The 19,736-nt window shown below is 42.7% G+C and overlaps 1 protein-coding gene across 10 annotated transcripts in view; it reads right to left on the bottom strand.

The window, feature by feature from the left end:
- The window catches only part of STAU1 (staufen double-stranded RNA binding protein 1), a 67,069-nt gene that overhangs the window by 2,548 nt on the left and 44,785 nt on the right, over positions 1–19,736 (bottom strand). For 5 of the 10 annotated variants that reach the window (XM_059705352.1, XM_059705360.1, XM_059705361.1 and 2 more), the window contains 7 exons: positions 10,717–10,947; positions 9,401–9,544; positions 8,138–8,284; positions 5,324–5,399; positions 4,795–5,114; positions 3,665–3,787; positions 2,887–2,972 (listed from right to left, as the gene is read on the bottom strand). In XM_059705352.1, the coding sequence (XP_059561335.1) occupies positions 2,887–2,972; positions 3,665–3,787; positions 4,795–5,114; positions 5,324–5,399; positions 8,138–8,284; positions 9,401–9,544; positions 10,717–10,947 (1,127 nt within the window). The remainder of the gene's footprint in view (positions 1–2,886; positions 2,973–3,664; positions 3,788–4,794; positions 5,115–5,323; positions 5,400–8,137; positions 8,285–9,400; positions 9,545–10,716; positions 10,948–19,736) is intronic. The other 5 variants (XM_059705353.1, XM_059705359.1, XM_059705356.1 and 2 more) reach the window with 4 other exon arrangements.

Below are 19,736 nucleotides of genomic sequence, written 5' to 3'. Positions count from 1 at the left end.
CCTTAGATCCAAGAGCCAGTGTACCCAGAGGTTAGAGTGGGACCATCCAGAATACAATGCCGGGAGCCGGTACATCCTTGCTGTTTCAAGGGACCTGGCATATATGGCATACGGTTCTTAATATGTTTGCTCACCTTCTTGGCGCTGTGTTTTAACCAAGGTCACCTCTCCGAGAAAGGTTGAATCCCCAGGTAGGGATTTTCCCCTGAAGTTAGGGAGGGAATAAAACCCCTCAACTAAGTGCCAGGTGGGTAATTAATCACTTTAACTATGAACAATCATGCTTAAGCTACATAATCTTTACTCCCTGGAATGGAGATAAGAAACACCCTAACCTTTGTAATAGAGATTGATAGGATTGAATCAACTGGTATAAATACAGATGTAACAAGACAGCAGCACACACAACTTAGGAGTCAGAATTCAGAAGACAGAACCTACACGGAGCCTAGAGACAGAAGAACTTCGCTGGAGAGAGCATGGCAAAAGATCCTGGACTGAACCTGACTACAGAAATATGGCAAGAGGACCTGACTAGAACCTGGTGACTGAACCTGGCTGGAGAACCTGGACAGAACCTGGCTGAAGAACCTAGCGAGGGAACATGGCTACAGAACCTGGCTGGAGATCTGAAGCAGAACCTCTCTGGAGATCCAGACCAGAACTTGGCTGGAGATCCTGGCTAGGCTGCTGATCAACTGAACACTGTCTCCGTGTCCTTCCTTCTTCGCCGACTCCGTCCACACCTTTGGGGACCCCTGGACCTGCTGGGGTTTGACCCCGGCAATACAACTCCTCAGATCCATAAGGGACACACTCAGGGGGCAGACTCAGTGAGCACCAAGGCCCCACTGAAGCAAGTCTTGCCCCAGAAGGGTGTCTTCAGCACAGAAGTTCTCCCACTGCAGACACAGCTGATTCTCACAGACAATTGGCCTGGAGGTCAATTCATCCCAGTGATACCTACAACAATCAAGGCTTAAATACAACAAGACTGTGCACAAAGACCACAAGGGGGTGCACCAAGAGTGTCCTCCTCAGGTAATTGGGGAGGCTGAACCACTTGGCCCTAGAGGACACTTAGCACAGAATACCACTGTATCAACGCAGGGAAGCATAAAAAATGCGGAGACAAAGAAAAAGGACACAAATGACAGAAATGGAGGAAAGCAAATGACTGGATATAGAGTTCAAAACCACATTTTAAGGTTTTTCAATAATTTTCTAGAAACTGCCGATAAACTTAATGAGATCTACAAGAAATCTAATGAGACCCTCGAGGTTGTGATAAAGGACCAACTAGAAATTAACCATACACTGACTGAAATAAAGAATATTATACAGACACCCAACAGCAGACTAGAGGATCGCAAGAATCAAGTCAACGATTTGAAATACGAAGAAGCAAAAAACACCCAACCGGAAAAGCAAAATGAAAAAAGAATCCAAAAATAGGAAGATAGTGTAAGGAGCCTCTGGGACAGCTTCAAGCGCACCAACATCCGAATTATCGGGGTGCCAGAAGATGAGAGTGAGCAAGATATTGAAAACCTATTTGAAGAAATAATGACAGAAAACTTCGCCTACCTGGTGAAAGAAATAGCCTTAGAAGTCCAGGAAACGCAGAGAACCCCAAACAAAAGGAATCCAAAGAGGACCACACCAAGACACATCATAATTAAAATGCCAAGAGCAAAAGACAAAGAGAGAATCTTAAAAACAGCAAGAGAAAGAAAGTCAGTTACCTACAAGGGAGTACCCATACAAATGTCAGCTGATTTCTCAACAGAAATTTCGCAGGCCAGAAGAGAGTGGCAAGTAATATTTAAAGTGATGAATGCCAAGAACCTACAAACAAGATTACTTTATCCAGCAAAGCTATCATTCAGAATTGAAGGTCAGATAAAGAGCTTCACAGATAAGAAAAAGCTAAAGGAGTTCATCACCACCAAACCAGCATTATATGAAATGCTGAAAGGTATTCTTTAAGAAGAGGAAGAAGAAAAAGGTAAAGATAAAAATTATGAACAGCAAATACATATCTATCAACAAGTGAAACTAAAAATCAAGTGATTAAAAAATCTGATGAACAGAGTAATCTGGTGAATATAATAAAACCAGGGGCATGGAAAGGGAGTGGACTGACAATTCTTGGGGGGAAAGCGGTGTGGGGGTGCAGGAAGAGACTGGACAAAAATCGTACACCTATGGATGAGGACAGTGGAAGGGGTAAGGGCAGAGGGTGGGATGGGAACTGGGTGGAGGAGATCTATGGGGGGGAAAAAGAGGAACAACTGTAATAATCTGAACAATAAAAATTTAATTAAAAAAATATATAATTTGCATAAAGAATGAAGTATCTATACATAAGAAATGTGACTTCTGGGTAGGGGGTGGGGATAATGAGATGGATGGGGACAGCATGAGGGCAAGAGTTATCACAGCATACCTTTTAAAATTATTTTGATTTTGGAAACGTGAATGTATTAACTATTCAAAATTAAATTAAAAAAAAAAAAGTGGAGCTGGGCCAGTGTGACTCAGTGGTTGAGCACTGACCCATGAACCAGGAGGTCATGGTTCTATTCCTAGTCAGGGCACTTGCCCGGGTTATGGGCTCGATCCCCAGTAGAGGGTGTGCAGGAGGCAGCCAAACAAGGATTTTCTCTCATCATTGATGTTGCTCTCCTTCTGTCTTCCTCTCTCTGAAATCAATGATAATGTATTTTTTAAAAAGTGGAGTTCTTTGCCCCAGACTTGGAAAGCTTTCCAGAGAACAGTACAGGAAGGGACTGAGGCAAATGTTTAACTACTGAGTTGAGCAGACAGTTTTTACTTAATGCAGCAAGGACAGAACTGCCTTTCCATGTAAATCAGCTCACTCACACAGACATTGGTCCATTTCCTGTTCTTGGCATCTCTGTACTTTGTTGGTCCAACTCAGACAGCAACTTTAAAATATTCAGTGCAGCCTAACGGAATAAAAAGAAAAGTCTGACCTTAGCCACTGCTCGAGACCACAGCATAAGACACTGATTAGGGAGGGGAGAGATTTTCCTAATGCCCAACAAAGAGGTGGTCCCACTAAATAAACTTTTTCTTTAATGTTTGAACTTTTAATTTAATATTTACATTAAATCACCTGTTAATTTTATTACATATTTCCTTCTAGTATTTTTAACCATGTAACAGGACTGTTATATCATATTTCCTTGTTAGAATACATTATCTTTGGAGACATTAATTTGATGGATACATTATATTCCATTAGGTCAATATGCCAAAGTTTATGCAGATAGATCAATTTCTTTTCTATTTTAGTATTTCTTATAACAAAAGTTTCATCTGAACAGAATAGCAAAGTAAGGGGCTTTCTACAGCTGCCAGAACTTGGGCCTGCAATACCTGCTCCAGGTAAGAGGTGGACTAAATATGGTATCTGGAAGAGGTCCAGGATCCAAGGTCCACAAGGGAAGGGTTGGCTAAAGCTGATGAGTTCTCATAAACATAATGTGAAATCAATCCAGGAAACTAAGGAAAAAATCTTCAGAAACATGAAATCTATAAAATAATCAACTGTGTAGAGTCTGTTGGAGACCCCTTTACCTATCTTTCTGAGACCAGTAACAGGGTGGAACCAGACCCCCAGTGAGGGAGAACATACCATGTCATGGCAGGACTCCAAATCCTTCCCAATACCGTGGCTGATCAGAGGTGGCTGAGAGGAGCAATTGATAAGAGATACAAACTCATTCTTGTTGTTTTTGGGGAAGTCTTTGTATTCAACCTAAGGAGGAAAAGAAAACTGAGGCAAGGGTAGGGAAGTATACACATGAATTGGACCGTGGCTCTGGGCCCATCAAAGAGGGAAATAACACTTCTCACTCCCTGGTCTCAGCACCTGACATGCTAGGTCAGCACAAAAGACGGCCAGGGGCCTGCTACTGAGGAGGGCCTGGGGATGCAGGCAGGGCATGGCCAGTTCCCAGGAACCTAGATGTCTACTCAAAAACCCGTCTGAAAGAAGCCATGCCCTTTCCTACCAGGCAGAAAGGGGCAGCACAATGAATGTGTTCTCACTGAAATCTAAATTCTTACCGACCACTAGGTCAGAGGCGTTGTTATTATTATGGTTGGCTTGGATAGTTAAAATCTTATTACCAAAAGTCACGGATTTTCTTTTACCATACAGGCTTGTAATACTTTCCATACCTTTCTACCCTTCCTCAGGATGACCCTTTTACCATGCTTGCCTTACCCATCCCCCTGGGCAACTTGATTTAAAGAAAAAGGAACAGCTCTGGCTGGCGTAGTTCTGTTGGTTGGGCGTTATCCAGTCTACCTAAAGGTGGCCAGTTCGATTCCCGGTCAGGGCACATTCTGGGTTGCAGGCTCAGAGGCAGCTGACTTTTGTTTGGCTCTCCAATCAATGTTTCTCTCTCTCCCCCTTAAAAGTCAATAAAAATCTTAAAAAAAAAAAAAAAAAAAAAAAAAAGCCTGGCATGGCTCAGCGGTTCAGCATCGACCTTTCAGGGCATATGACAAGGTTGTAGGCATAATCCCCAGTGGGGGTGTGCAGGAGGCAACCAATCAATGATTCTCTTATCATTGATGCTTCTATCTATCTCTCCCTCTCCTTTCCTCTCTGAAATCAATAAAAATATATTTGTAAGCAAATCTTAAAAAAAACAAAAAAAAAAAAAACAGGAACAAGATGCAAAGTTTGTTTTCTGAGAGAAACCCAAAGATTACTGCACTGAGATACAGACTACACGGCTCAGGCTTAGCAGTTACCTGGAATCCCTGGACTCTGGAAAGATAATCCAACTGCTCAGAGGGTCTTGTGAGAGGTCCATGGGGTACGTGGCCTGAAGAGATGTTATTCTTTAAAATGGTCTCAGCTGTGGGCGAGGTGCCCCCATATAACAATTCACGGGCTATCATGGCAGTTACTGTGGCCTTGGCAGGATTCGGAGCTGCCCGGGTAAAATCTTTGGTGTGATGTCCTTGACTGACTCCTACGGCCTGGGCAACCTCGGGCACCATAGGAAGAATTCCAGCAGGCAGCTGCTGATGACTAAGATAAGGCATCCTAAACTCGTCCTCTTTATTGCCTAGAAAGGGACACAGACGAATCAATCCAAGTGCACACACACTGCCTGCCTGGAAAGACCTCACCCGGTCTACTCTCTGCACACATGGGCACACAATGATGCAGAACTGAAACAAATTGTAAATCATTCACTGGGCACCTGCTATTACCAGGAACCATGCAAATCCCAGAATCACATTGAGATTGAAACAATATTAACATCACACTTACTAGTCCCATTTTCATCCCCAGAGACAGGTTCAAAAAAGGTTACTTTTCTTCCATCCCCTGGTTTCTTTATCGGTGTCTTTAAAACAAACAAACAAACAAAAGGCTATGAGTATAAACAAAACTGTTGAAAAATTACTTCCTCTCTCTAAAAATATTATGAATTCCAACCAGCATAATCTTTGATTTTCACACTTTAGGAATCTGAGGAGGCAATCAGCAAGAACCTCCTCCCAAAGCGTGAGCACCAGTTTGCTTTTGCCGCCCAGCAAGCCTTAAGGCAAAGCCAGTGCTCCCCCGCAGTGTACAGACCCGCCCGTGCCAGCTGGCCCATGAGAGCATCTAACTGCACCGGGCTAAACGCTGAGCCTCTGTCTGCGCTCACAGGAAGAGAGGGGAACATTAAACCAGAAAAAGAAGATACTAGATTGGCAGAGCCCAAGGTGGAGAAGGCACTTTAAACAAGCTACACAATATTTCTTGGAGCTAAAATCCAATTAAGAGATAAGGTGACATTTCTGTACATTGACAAACTTACGGGGAAATGTTACTAGATAAAAATTTTGTCAAACACAAGGTCTCCTTTCTGAGAAGGTAAGGTACCTGAAAGCCAAGTCTAGGATCTACGCAGATTCTCTGATGAGTATTTGGGGTCCCACTTATTAACTATGTGGCCACAGTGGGTGCCACTTCTCACCACTGATACAACTAACCGGCAAAGGTGAATGAATCAGTCCTGGGTTTTTCATGTTTATTCCAATAGGAGCTTTCAGTAACTAGAGACAAGGTCACTCAAGGTTAAGGGTAGTGCTTAACAGTCTTAGCAGAAGTAAAATTTTCAATATAAGATTAGTTTTATATAGTTTTAAATTTATAAAGAAACTAGTGGCCCGGTGCATGGATTCGTGCACACTGAAAGGAAATTAATTAGAAGAAATATTTTAATATCGCTATTTGCCCTTTCTCTATAATAGAAGTGTCAGATATGAAAATTAGTAGAATGTATATAAAAATATATAAATTAGTAAATAAACAACATAACAAAGACATGATATAAAGACAACAAAAACATGATAAAAAAACACTGATAAAAGCAATGACTGATAAATTGATTAAACTTATTCTATAATCTTCCTGTACACCACATTAAAAGTAAAAAAAATTTCAGAGTGCTTGACTAATTTCCCTTGTGATGAAGTATTTACAACTTTAATGTCACAAGCTCTTCAAACTCGAGAGAAAGCAACATATAACTGACCATGTCCAAAAACAGGTTCAGGTAGGAATATTCCTACTGTGTCTAGAGTTTGTCCTTGCAATTTATTAATAGTCATCGCAAATGCTGGCATCACAAGAAACTGTCTTCGAAATAATTTAAATGGGAGGTCAGTGTCAAAGGGGGACAAATCAGTTCTTGGAATCAGAACTTCTTCTGCAGATCCTGTTAATACTTCAGCTTCAATTATGTTAGGTGGCAATCTTTTGATAATAAATCTGGTACCATTACAAATACCCCATTTACTATTAAGATTTTTCAGTAGCATGATGATTGCACCTACTTTCAATTTTAATTTATGACACAGCATTCCCGAAGGAGTAATACTATTAAGAAATTCAGTGGGAAAATTTTCCTTTTTGGCATCATCTGATGAATCGATGGAATCATCACTCAAATAGTTGTGAAAATCTCTATGGAGTATATCCAAAATTTCTTCATTTAATTTATGAACGTGCTGATTTTTAGGACAAAAAAACAATCGACAATGACAGATCGAAACACATGCGTGCAATTGGTGCCAGTGAGAGCATTATATGTATCTCGCATATGCGGGTCAATGTTTATTTTTAAATTGCCAGTGCGCATATGTACTGGCCAGTCAGTTGGTTGGACAGACATATGGTCGGTCACTTAGCCTTTTATATCGTTCTATATAATAAAAGCCTAATATGCTAAGTGTCTGACCCTTCGACCACTTGCTATGATGTGCACTGACCACCAGGATGCAGATGCTCCGACTGGTAGGTTAGCTTGCTGCTGGTGTCCAGCTGATCAGGACTGGGCAAGATGGGCCAGACATGCTCTGGAGCCCTCCCACAGTCCCTCTGCGGCCCCAATCATGCACAGGGCCTCTAGTCTATAGATAAGAAAACTCAGGTCTTAAACTATGGCTTTGGCCATAACTCTAAAATCACACTATCGCAATGTCCCAGAAAAATCAAAGCCTGCTCCACAACTCATGAGAGCCCAAGTTGATGCATCTTTTATATGGACCTCATTCTAAGAGTGCAAATGACAGAATCACACATTCATTAATTTCAAATCCCATTATCCAGCAACCCACTAACACAGTGGTTCTCAACCTTCTGGCCCTTTAAATACAGTTCCTCATGTTGTGACCCAACCATAAAATTATTTTCGTTGCTACTTCATCACTGTAATGTTGCTACTGTTATGAATCGTAATGTAAATATCTGATATGCAGGATGGTCTTAGGCGACGCCTGTGAAAGGGTCGTTCGACCGCCAAAGGGGTAGCGACCCACAGGTTGATTACCGCTACACTAACGGAAAGGAGCAAGCTGCCCTCCAGCAAAGCATCCTAGACCACAAAGATACTGGAACAATAACACGACCCAGAGTAATTTTTGTGGCCATGGGCATGCAACTCTCTTTCTGACTACATTATAATAGTCCAAATGGAGAAGACGCTGCACAGCAGGGCTGCTTTATGGCTCAGAGGTACCAGAGTCCCCCAGGTTAAGGGGAGAAGATCATCTTGCAATTAGAGAGCAAGGACACAGAGACCCACGCAGTCACCTTCTCTTCTGATTTGAGGGCTGGTTTGGTGGGCTGAGCCTGCGGGACTTTGAAACCAAGAATCTCCAGCATGTTCTCAGCTGCGTTGCGTTTGGCCACCTTCTTATTGGTGCCTGTTCCCTCCGCGGTATGGTTTCCAACCTTCACCTGCAGAAAGAAGGCAGGACTCATCAGTGCTTAAACCTTCAGCATAAAGACCAGTCAGGAACTGATGTGCTGGCCAAAGAATCCAGCAACAGTCGAAGCCAGACAGCTTACCAGTCGCACCCGGGAGCTGCCTGCACCAGCTTGCGAGAGCAGACTGGTAAATATGCAGGAATTGGGAGAGCTCATTGTTACAGGCAGCCATTATTTAACTGTGTATTATATAAGCTTATAATTAAATTATTTTAACAGGTAATGAATACTTAAGACACATCACTTTCTAATTTGACTACATTTGGCAGTTATCTATGCTTCTGAAGTTCTTTACATGTTATATTTAAATATTTTTACTGATTTTGAGAGAGAGAAGAGAAAGAGAGAGAAAGACAGAAACATTGATGTGAGAGCACATCGATTTGCTGCCTCCTGCACACCCCCTACTGGGGATCAAGCCCGCAATCCAGGCATGTGCCCAGCTGGGAATCGAACTGACAACTTTTTGGTGCATGGGACAATGCCCAACCAACTGAGCAACACTGGCCAGGGCACATCTGTTGTATTTGTATGGTGGAAATATTGTATAATTGTGTGCTGCTGCTCATCTCTTCCCGACTCCATAACCAGGTGTGGAAACAGCCATGATTGGGGTTTTATACCACCGAAATCTGCAAACTCTATAGAGCAAGAATTAAGTTGTTTTGTTGAGTGTCTATTCTAGACTTAAGTGATGGAGAAAGGGTTAATAATGCAGATTAAGTTTAAAAGTATGTCAAGTCTCAGCTATGACATTATAACTAGAAAAAACTGAAAATTCTAGTCTTCAAAAATTATTATGATTGAGCAGAGAAGTCACTTATATTGTTTATAAATAAGAGAAGTTCCAACATGTCTTTGATGTTTTACTGTCATCTCACTTGTTAATGTAAACAAAAATAGCAGCCCTGTACAGAGAAGTAAGGCTTTAAGGCACCAAGTTACTGCAAGCAACGTGGACTTAACATGGACAATGTTGATGCCAGGGAGCGGACCACTGGCCCAACACACTGGACCTGGGGTCTCGTCAGGCTCTGAGATGGGACGAAGTCAGAGAAGGGCCCTCCACAAGCTGCACTAACTCACCTGCATCACAAACTCCCTGCGGCGCGGGAGGCCTCGCTCTGTGAGAAGCATGTACTCCGGTTCCTTCTCCTTTTTCGCCTGCTGGATCTGGGCCAGTCTGCTAATAGGGTTCATCACCTGGCCATGTTCTGGGCCGCTCTGTACCTGAGAAACAATTATTACAGAAACCATGTGCCATGTTAGTCACAGAAACAACCTTGCCAATTCAGAGATCAGGACATGACAAGAGTTACTTTTATATTGATCTAATAGCTCCAAATTAAGCTGCTCTTTTTTAAAACCTATTTTTAATTGAAAGATGTTTAATGATTTTCTGATTGTTCTAAAGTGATTTTAAGGTCTTCCTGGCAAACCAACATCAACATTTCACTATGAGTAGGGAAGCATCATTGTAATCTCTGCTTTTTAACAATTTCAACAAATTACAATGAAAAGGTAGAAAAATAAGAACACTACTCCTAAAATTTCCCGTAACTCTGTATTATAAGATGGGTTCCCAGCTTTCTTAACAATGACTCAAAATCCAGAAACGATTAAAAACATACTAAAAAAAAATTTTTTTTCAAGCTGATGCTACATAGAAAGAACCCCACAGTGGGCACCTTCAGCTTCAAGGAGTCCTCACCTATTCTGACGAGGAGTGACTTCCAGTAGAAAAAGAAAATTGCTGAAGTATGCTATTAAGAAAATAAAGAAAACTTCAAAAGTATGCTAACTTTTCTATGTATAGATGCTAACTTATGTGTAAGAAAAATTTGGATGTTCATACAGCATGAAACCGTATTGACAATACTGACATTCATAAATGTCCCCACATGGACTCTGTCCCTTCTTTGGGGTTGAAGTGGAGAAGCAATATAATTTTTGATAGATCCATTGGTATGACTCAAAACTCCAAAACAGGGTTTATAGTGAGATGTCTCGCTCCTGTATCTGCCCCTAGCCAGCCTTCCTCCCATGAATCTCCTTCACAATGGAACAGTACAGCAGTCCACGAGATAGAGGAAGCGCGGTTCACTCCTATTCCCACGGGTGGGCACTGACTGCCCTTGTGATCACAGGGCTGCGAGCACACCCACGTCCGTTAGACATGTGCAAGCATGGGGGTAACTCCACTGAACCCGGCTCAGTGTCCTTACCTGACTGACCTGGGACTCCCAAGAGAACTATACAAGGTGGCCATGTAAAGGGTGTCTGGGGCCTGGCGTGTGCACATTAGCTCCCTCCCCTTCCACTAGAGGCAGCAGCCAGCCTCCTCAGCTCCCCAATCGTCTGCGGGCAGTGAAAACACCCTCTTCATTCAGATAGGTGCTTACCCTGACTATGGGTTTTGTTTTCTTTTTGATTCGGGGCTTCACCCGCTCAACTACAGGCAGGGGTGGTAACTTCTTCAGCTCCTCAAGAATAGCTATAGCAGCGTTTTTCTTTGAAATCTTCTTGCTCTTCCCTTCACCTTCCCCCACAAACTCCCCAACGGACACCTTGGTCACAAAGCTCTTCATGTGGGGTGGGCCAGTCTCCCGGGCGACCTGTTTTAGAGGGAAAGACTGAGTGAAAGCATGACAGACACTTATTACAAGCTGCAGGGAACACTGGTTAGTACACTACTTCACATGAGACACAGGTAAAGGGGAACTAAGGACAAAATCCATTAAGTCAGTGGTTCTCAACCTTCTGGCCCTTTAAATACAGTTCCTCATGTTGTGACCCAACCATAAAATTATTTTCGTTGCTACTTCATAACTGTAATGTTGCCACTGTTATGAATCGTCATGTAAATATCTGATACGCAGGATGGTCTTAGGCGACCCCTGCAATAAGTGAAGGGAGCCTAAATGTCGGCAAAATGAAATAGTGATCATGCTGAATACTTTTTCTTATTTTTTCAAACTTTTTAATGTTCTGGGGTCTGAAGTATCCAAACCAGGGGAACGTTTTCTATTACCACCTTCCTAAAAACATGGCTCACATCTCCACAGGTCACAGAACGTCCACCGCGAACAGCATAAAGGAAGCTGTCCCAGCAAAGCCCAGAAATAACTGCAGCACAAAGAGTTCGAGTTCAATATTGAACTTTATTAAATACTGGCTGCTATGCAGCTGTAAAGAAGAATGAGAAACCTCTAACACTGAGAGTGATTAAAAACTACTGGCTCAGTAAGTAAAAAAAGCAAACTGCAGAAGAGTATATATGATCCCCTAACTTGTGTTAAAACAGAGTTTTACATATATGTATACATATACACATGTACGTATAAATAGACATGTGCTTATATAGTGATTTAAACACAAACACACACACACACACACACACACAAACTTTCTCAAAATTAAAACTGCTCATTAAAAAACATTTAAAAAGTGAAAAAGGGGACCTATAAAATGACAGCAAATATTTGCATCTGAAACAAAAGACTGATATCCAGAATATTTAAAGAACTCTTACAAGTCAATAATAAAAAGATAAACTACTCAAAGAAAAACTTGAACAGGTATTTTACAAAATAAGAGCTCTAGCCCTAACCGGTTTGGCTCAGTTGATAGAGCATGGCCCGAGGACTACAGAGTCCCGGGTTCAATTCTGGTCTGATATCTCAGTAGCAGGGTGATCCCTGGCCCTGGTCAGGGTGCATGTGGGAGGCAACCAATCAATGTCTGTCTGTCTGTCTGTCTGTCTCTCTCTCTCTCTCTCTCTCTCTCTCTCTCTCTCTCTCTCTCCCCCTGCCTTCCACTCTATCAAAAAAAAAAAAAAAAAAGTCAATGAAAAAATATCCTCTGGTGAGTATTAACAAACAAACAATCAAAGAGCTCTACATGGCCAAGAAGTATTTAAAAGAGTGTTCACCAGCAGTGTTGTGTTCCCAAGATGAGAACAAGAGGCATCTCAACAGAGGCCTTGACTGCCCTATACCGAAAGAGGTGTGCTGGCAAGAGCCCAGCTTGCACAGTCCCTGCGACTGATTTTAGGGAGCTCCCCCAGGTTACCTCCTCCACCACACCTCCCATACTGACAGCCTAGATTCCGAAATTCTCCCTCCCTCAACAGTGCTCTCCATGTCTTCAGAGCAGCCACCCTGATGGTTCATGTCAAATTCACAGCCCAGCCTGACCCCTCAGCAACCATTTTCACTGTCTATTCACATCATGATCCCACCAATCTACACTTGGAGTTTGACCTGTGGTCAAATCACAAATGCCTCCCAGTGATTTTCTAACTAAAACTATTTATTTTATCAAAAAATCAAGTTGTAAAAAAAAATATCAAGTTGTATACTTTTTTTGAAGTACTGTAAGCATAGCTCCTGTCTTCTATCAAACATCTAACCCAGCTTTCCTATGTGACAGAATTCACTATCAAAAGCTTAGTTAAGAAAGAATATTCTGTTCATTTAGTCAATAAATATTTGTGGAGCATCCGATATATGCCAGGTAATCTGCCAGGCACAAGAGATAGAACTGTTAGGAAAAATGGAAGCCTTTGTTCAACCTAATAATGGAAGTTAATATGAACCTTTGACATATGAGTTATTTAAGTATTCACATCAACTGGTTTGGTTCTCAATGCCACAAACTGTAATGTTTTAAATTATTACTTTAAAATAAATAAATAAATACTTTAAAAGATATTCACCACTAGAGGGCACTCCCACAATTTCTTTTGTGACTACCTGAAAACTCCCCGCTACAGTTACATGTTCCTGCACACCCATCTGAAAGCCAAATCTGAAAGCTAAGCAAAAGTGGAAGTGCAATGAAAGACACCTGGTCCCCAAACCCCACAGAGCCACACCTAAAATGGCAATCCCTCACTAAGGTTCCAGAAAGCTCCGTGACTCTCAGGCAGGGTTGCAACTAGTGTGAGCAAGTGATAAGCTTCACAGGGATTCAAGGCCCTGGCCCCAGCAGTCATCTCTGTAACCCTGAAGTGACCCAGGAAGCCAGATATCTCTGACTCTCACAATCTTGGTACCACTTCCTCCAATATTTGCAAATCCATTTTCGTGCCACTCTAGTCCCTCAGGAGGTGGAGAAAAGGAACATGTCTTCCCTTCCCAAGGATACCTTGTGGCTTCTTGGGGTAAAGCTCCCACCTAACAACTAGTCCTGTCATTCTGTATGTCCCCTGTCTCACTGCCTCCCCAATCCCTATCTCCCACTCCCAACAGAGGGAAAAAAGCTGGAAGGAATGAAGGGCCAGGTAGTAAGATACCAGCCCTAGAACCACCTGGTGCTCTGCACTCTGGAAGGGGAACAATATAAACCTGGTCTTGAATGAGAACAGGGAAGGGGTAGTTGTGGAGGAGTGTAGGGTGGCCCTGTTTTTCAAGTGCACCTCTCCACCACCACCTGCGCCCCATGGCAGGCAGGTTAACACTGCTAAGCTGTAGGAAAGAAATCATCATCAATCAGCTGATGGCAGGGATAGGGAACATCTCGCCCGAGGGCCATTTAAGGCCCATGAAATCATTTGGTCTGGCCCTGCCCAGGCAAATAGGGGTGAGTTAATTAAATGTTTGACCAACTAGAGCAGGCTAATTTTTAGGTCCATAATTTTGTATGGCCCGTGAATGATGTTATAAATATCTAAATGGCCCTTAGCAGAAAAAAGGTTCCCCACCCCTGGATTAGACTGATTAGGATGCTAGCACATAATATAAGCTACACACACACACACACACACACACACACACACACACACACACACAGAGTAGCCCTGCGCACGAATCTGTGCGCCAGTAGCTTGCCAATAGCTCGCTGCCGCCCTCCTGTAGCTCCCCCCTGCCCACCCTCCATAGCTTGCTGCCCTGCCCCCTCTTGTAGCTCTCCGCCTCCCGCTTGTAGCTTGCTGCCCAACCCTCCTGCTGATCTGTGATCGGTAGGTCATTACAGTTCACGGCATAACGACCATTTGCATATTACATCTTTATTATATAGGATATATGTGTGTGTGTGTGTGTGTGTGTGTGTGTGTGTGTGTATAATATATATACTTTTTTATTGATTTCAGAGAGGAAGGAAGAGGGAGAGAGAGATAGAAACATCAATGATGAGAGAGAATCATTGGTTGGCTGCCTCCTGCATGCCCCACACTGGAGATGAAGCCTGCAACCTGGGCATGTGCCTTGACTGGGAATCAAACCGTGACCTCCTGGTTATAGGTCAATGTTCAATCATTGAGACACCGGTCGGGCAGAAGGTATATGAAAAGTCAGGCATAAAATATGGGGATCAGCTGTAACTGCAAAACACTACAAAAGAAGTTTATGAATCACTTTAAATTATTTTAAGCAGATGTCCCACTGCAAATTACATTTGCCTAAAATAATAATGTGTGAGTTTAAAGCTCTTTGGAAAACTAAACCTATTCTATTTACAATGTTGAAAGACCAAAGGATTGATAAAGAAATCTGCATTGTATATTAAAACATAATCTTGGGGGGTGGAAGTGACAGGGAGAGGTCAATGGGGGGAAAAGGAGACATATGTAATACTTTCAACAATAAAGAATTAAAACAACAACAACATAACCCTGCATAACCAAGCATGGAAATCAAAAGAAAATAGATGTATGGCACACTCTAAGGAAAATGTCTTAAGAAATTCTCCTTTACCTGACTAATCTATTTGGACTCACTTTATCTTTGAACGAAAAACGCATTAAATATTATTGTCCATTTGCTTCTCTTTTAGACATTTTATTTCTTAAATCTTTATTGTTGAAAGTATTACAAATATCCCCCTCTCTTTTTCTCTCCATTGCTCCCCTCCACATGGATCCCACCCCACCCCAGGCCTTCACCACCTATTGTCTGTGTCCATGGGTATATATGGATGTAAGTTATGTGTTTATTAATCTCTTCCCACCCCCTCACCCCTTTTCCCTCTGAGATTTATCAGTCTGCTCCATGTTTCCATGCCTCTGGTTCTATTAATCAGTTTATTTTGTTTGATTCTTTGTTCATTTATTTTGACTTTTAGATTCAATTGTTGATAGACATTTACTGCAATTTTATTGTTCATATTTTTTATCCCCACCCCCCTTCTTCTAAAAAAATACCTTTCAAAATTTCATGTAATACTGGTTTGGTGGATGATCTCCTTTAGCTTTTTTTTGTCTGGGAAGCTCTTTATCTGACCTTCAATTAGAAATGATAGCTTTGCTGGATAGAGTAATTGGTTGTAGGTCTTTTGAGCTTCATCATTTTGAATACTAGTATTTCTTGCCACTCCCTTCTGGCTGCAAAGTTTCTGCTGAGAAATCAGATGACAGTGGTATGGGCCCTCCCTTTTCTCTTGCTGCTTTTAAGACTCTGTCTTTAATCTTTGGCATTTTAATTATGATATGTCTTGGTGCAAACCTCTTTGGGTTCCTCTTTTTTGGGACTCTCTGCCCTTCCTGAACTTGTATGTCTATTTCTTTCACCAGGTAGGTAAGTTTTCTGTCATTATTTTTTCAAATAGGTTTTCAATTTCTTGCTCCCTCTCGTCTCCTTCTGGAACCCCCATAATTCAAATATTGGTATGCTTGAAGTTATCCCAGAGGCTCCTTACACTATCTTTGTATTTTTGGATTTTTTCTTTTTGCTCTTTGGATTGGGATTTTTGTTTTGTGTTTTGTTTTTTTGCTTCCTCATATTCCAACTAGCTGGTTTGGTTCTCAGCGTCCTCTACTTTACTATTGATTCCCTATAAATTATTCATTTCAGTTAGTGCAGCGGTTCTCAACCTGGGGGTCGAACGACCCTTTCACAGGGGTTGCCTAAGACCATCGGAAAACACATATATAATTACATATTGTTTTTGTGAATAATCACTATACTTTAATTATGTTCAATTTGTAACATTGAAACTGGGGGTCACCACAACATGAGGAACTGTATTAAAGGGTTGCGGCACTAGGAAGGTTAAGAACCACTGAGTTAGTGCATCCTTCATTTCTGATGTTTTTTTATGTCGATGATAACAAAGTTCCTTGAATTTCTCACTATGTTTCTTGAAGTTCTCAGTAAGTTCCTTGAGTACCCTTATAACCATTGTTTTGAACGCTGTATCTAGTAGTTTGTTTGCTTCCATTTCATTTAGTTCTTTTCCTGGAGATTTCTTCTGTTCTTTCATTTGTGACATGTTTGTCTCCACATTTTGGCTGCTTCCCTGTATTTGTTAGAGCCCCTATGTCTCCTGGAATTGGTAGAGTGGCCTTGTGTAGTAGGTGTCTTGTAGGGCCCACTGACTCAACCTCCCAAGTCATCTGAGCTGGACACTCTCAGGTGTCCTCAAACTACGGTCCACAGGCCACATGTGGCCCGCCAAAAACATTTATCCGGCCCGCTGGGTGTTTTTGCTGCCGCTGTGTGCATAGGAATTTGTTCATAGTTTTTTTTAAAACTATAGTCTGGCCCTCCAACAGTCTGAGGGACAGTGAACTGGCCCCCTGTTTAAAAAGTTTGAGGATCCCTGCTCTAGGTGCTTCCCTGTTTAAGCTGTGTGCACTGTCCTGCTGTTGGTGCCACTGGGAGGGATTGACGTTCCAGGCCAATGGCTGTGAGAACCAGCTGCGACCACAGTGGAAGAGCTGCTGTGTAGGAGATGCCCCTATGGAGTAGGACTTGCTTCAGTGGAACTTTGGTGCTCATTGAGTCTGCCCCGTGAGTATGTTGCTCATGGATGTGGTAGGTATCCATTTTCAACTAACAGCGGTTATTGTTTTTAGACCATAAAGCTCCAAGTACTGGGAACTCCAACATGGCGGCCGGTAGAACTGGAGTGAGGAAGTGTGTGTAAGGGAATGAGAGGGGTGTGTGTGGATGTGAGTGTGTGTGTGTGTGCGTGTGTGTGTGTGTGTGTGTGTGTGTAAGTAAAACAGATCTCACAGGAGTCTTGGGGGCAGGCAATTCGGGCTTTCCTGGACAAAGAGCCCCTGCTATGGCCACAGGCACTCTCTAGGCAGGTGGGGCTCTAGTTCAGAAGCCACACCATCTTGAAAGGGGGAGCAGCAGAAGCTAGGAGCCCAGCCGCGCCACCACCCAGACTAGGCTTAGATACCACTCTGGACCTCAAAGTGAGTTGAACACCAGCGGGACATTGCACCGGCTCCCACCACAGGCTCCAACCCAGACATGCTGTGGCAAAAGCCAGAGGGACCCTGAGTGTCTGCAACTGACACTTGCAGGACCAGTTCTGTGGGGGAAAGTAGAGCTCAGAACAGGGACAACCAAGGTGTGAGACTCAGGGAAGACCCAGCCTCTAGGCTAAGGAGTCACCAACCACTAGATTACTAGGGGTTTCAACCTCTGGGACCTCAATCAGGTTGCACAGGGCCAGAAGGGACAGTCACTCATATTCACCTATACTGGACAATTCGCAGGAAGCCCAGGTCCACCAAGGGACCAGGTTCAACAACATCAGAGCAAAATCTAGACAGGCCCACAAATAGTGGACCCAAAGATATTTGAGTGTGTGAGTGTGAGTCTGTGAGTGTGTGTGTGTGTTTCTGTTTTATTTGGGGTGTGTATTTTTATTGTTGTTTCTCCTTTTTATTCTTTCTTCTTGCATATCTCAAATTTCTCTCTTTCCTTTGATTCTATTCTACTTTAGCCTATTTTATTAATTTGTCTTGTTTTGTTTTTTTCTCATTTCTTTTGTTTTACTATCTATATCTGAATATACCCATTATTACTACATTTTAAATTATTATTTCATTTATTGTTTCCTCTTCTTTCTTCCTTATACTAGATCTTTTAGCTTCCTTCTTGCTTCCATATAGCCATTTTTTCATCTTATTCTTTCTTCCTTTTTCTTTTTTAAAAAAATATATTTTATTGATTTTTTACAGAGAAGAAGGGAGAAGGATAGAGAGTGAGAAACATCGATGAGAGAGAAACATCGATCAGCTGCCTTCTGCACACTCCCACTGGGTATGTGCCCGCAACCCAGGTACATGCCCTTGACCAGAATCAAACCTGGGACTCGAGTCCACAGGCCGACGCTCTATCCACTGAACCAAACCAGTTAGGGCCTCCCTTTTTCTTTATATCCCCTCTAAGTTTTTGGTTGTGTGTCTTTTAGAATACTTTTTATTTTTTCCTTCCCTTTGCTTTCTCTTCTTTTTCCTTCTTAGTCTATCCTGTTGTTGCTGAATTGAGTAGATTGATTTTCATGGTGTCTTTGGTTTGGCCCTGTTGTGTTTTATTCTGTTCCATCAACACCTACAGAACAGCTGGCACAATGACACTGGGGTTGAACCTCATTGGCAGCAAGTCAGAAGGGAGATTGTTCCTACAAATGGGACATCAACAATCAAGTCCCAATTACAACAGGCGACCCCAAATAACACACACAAAAGGCATTCCCAGAGCATACAACTCAGGTGAACAAAGAGACTGCACCATTGGACCCTCAAGACACTTTCTACATTAGGCAATCTCACAAACACTGGGAGGCATACCAGTTATATCTACTATATAAAAGCAAATACAAAGAGACAGCTAAAATGAGGAGATAAAGAAGCAACTTCCAAATGGGGGGGAAAAAAGAAGAAATCTCCAGAAAAAGAACTAAGTGAAATGGAGGCAAGCAACCTATCAGACAGAGTTCAAAGCTGTGGAGAGTGGATACAGCATTCAGACAGGTTCAAGCCTCGGACTGACTTGTGGCAAAGTCACATACAGAGAGAGAAACCAAGATGGTGACATAGGTAAACACCAGAGTTTGCTGCCTTGAACGACCACTTCAAAAATACAACTAAAAGACGGACAGACATCATCCAGAACCACAGGAAGACTGGCTGAGTGGAGATTCTACAACTAGAAGGAAAGAAAAGCATACCGAGACTCAGAGGAGGCGCAGTACGGAAGTAAAATACTAAGGTGTGGAGGTGCATGCGGAGCAGGCTGGTGGCTGAGGGCGCAGTTGTCATTTTCAATCGGGAGGGAGTCTCAGGCTCTGAGATCCAGTTCCGGGCGAGTCTCTAGGGACCCAGACTCATACGGGAGAAGCGGGACTGTCTGGCATCGGTCGGAACTCGAGGGAAGCTTTCTCTCCGAGGGGCTTGCAGCGATTACCGGGACAGTGAGAAGCAGAGCCTCTGAGGGTAGGACTGAGAGCAGCCATAACTGCTAGCCCCGCCCTGTTGATTCCATGGGACCTGCCCTGCCCAAGCCCTGCAGGGAGGCTTTTGCTGGGTAGCCTCAGGGAAAGGCTAGATTATCACCTCCCTAGAGATCCAGGAGCCAGGAAACCCAGAGGTCAGAGTGGGACCATCCAGTTTGCAGCTCTGTGGAACCATAAAGGACACACTCAGGGGGCAGACTCATCCAGCACCAAAGCCCCATTGTAG

Source organism: Myotis daubentonii, chromosome 8, assembly GCF_963259705.1.
Source record: "Myotis daubentonii chromosome 8, mMyoDau2.1, whole genome shotgun sequence".
Taxonomy (NCBI): Eukaryota; Metazoa; Chordata; class Mammalia; order Chiroptera; family Vespertilionidae; genus Myotis; species Myotis daubentonii.
The sequence above is the reverse complement of the archived record's forward strand: the minus strand, read 5'-3'. Positions and strand labels throughout refer to the sequence as shown.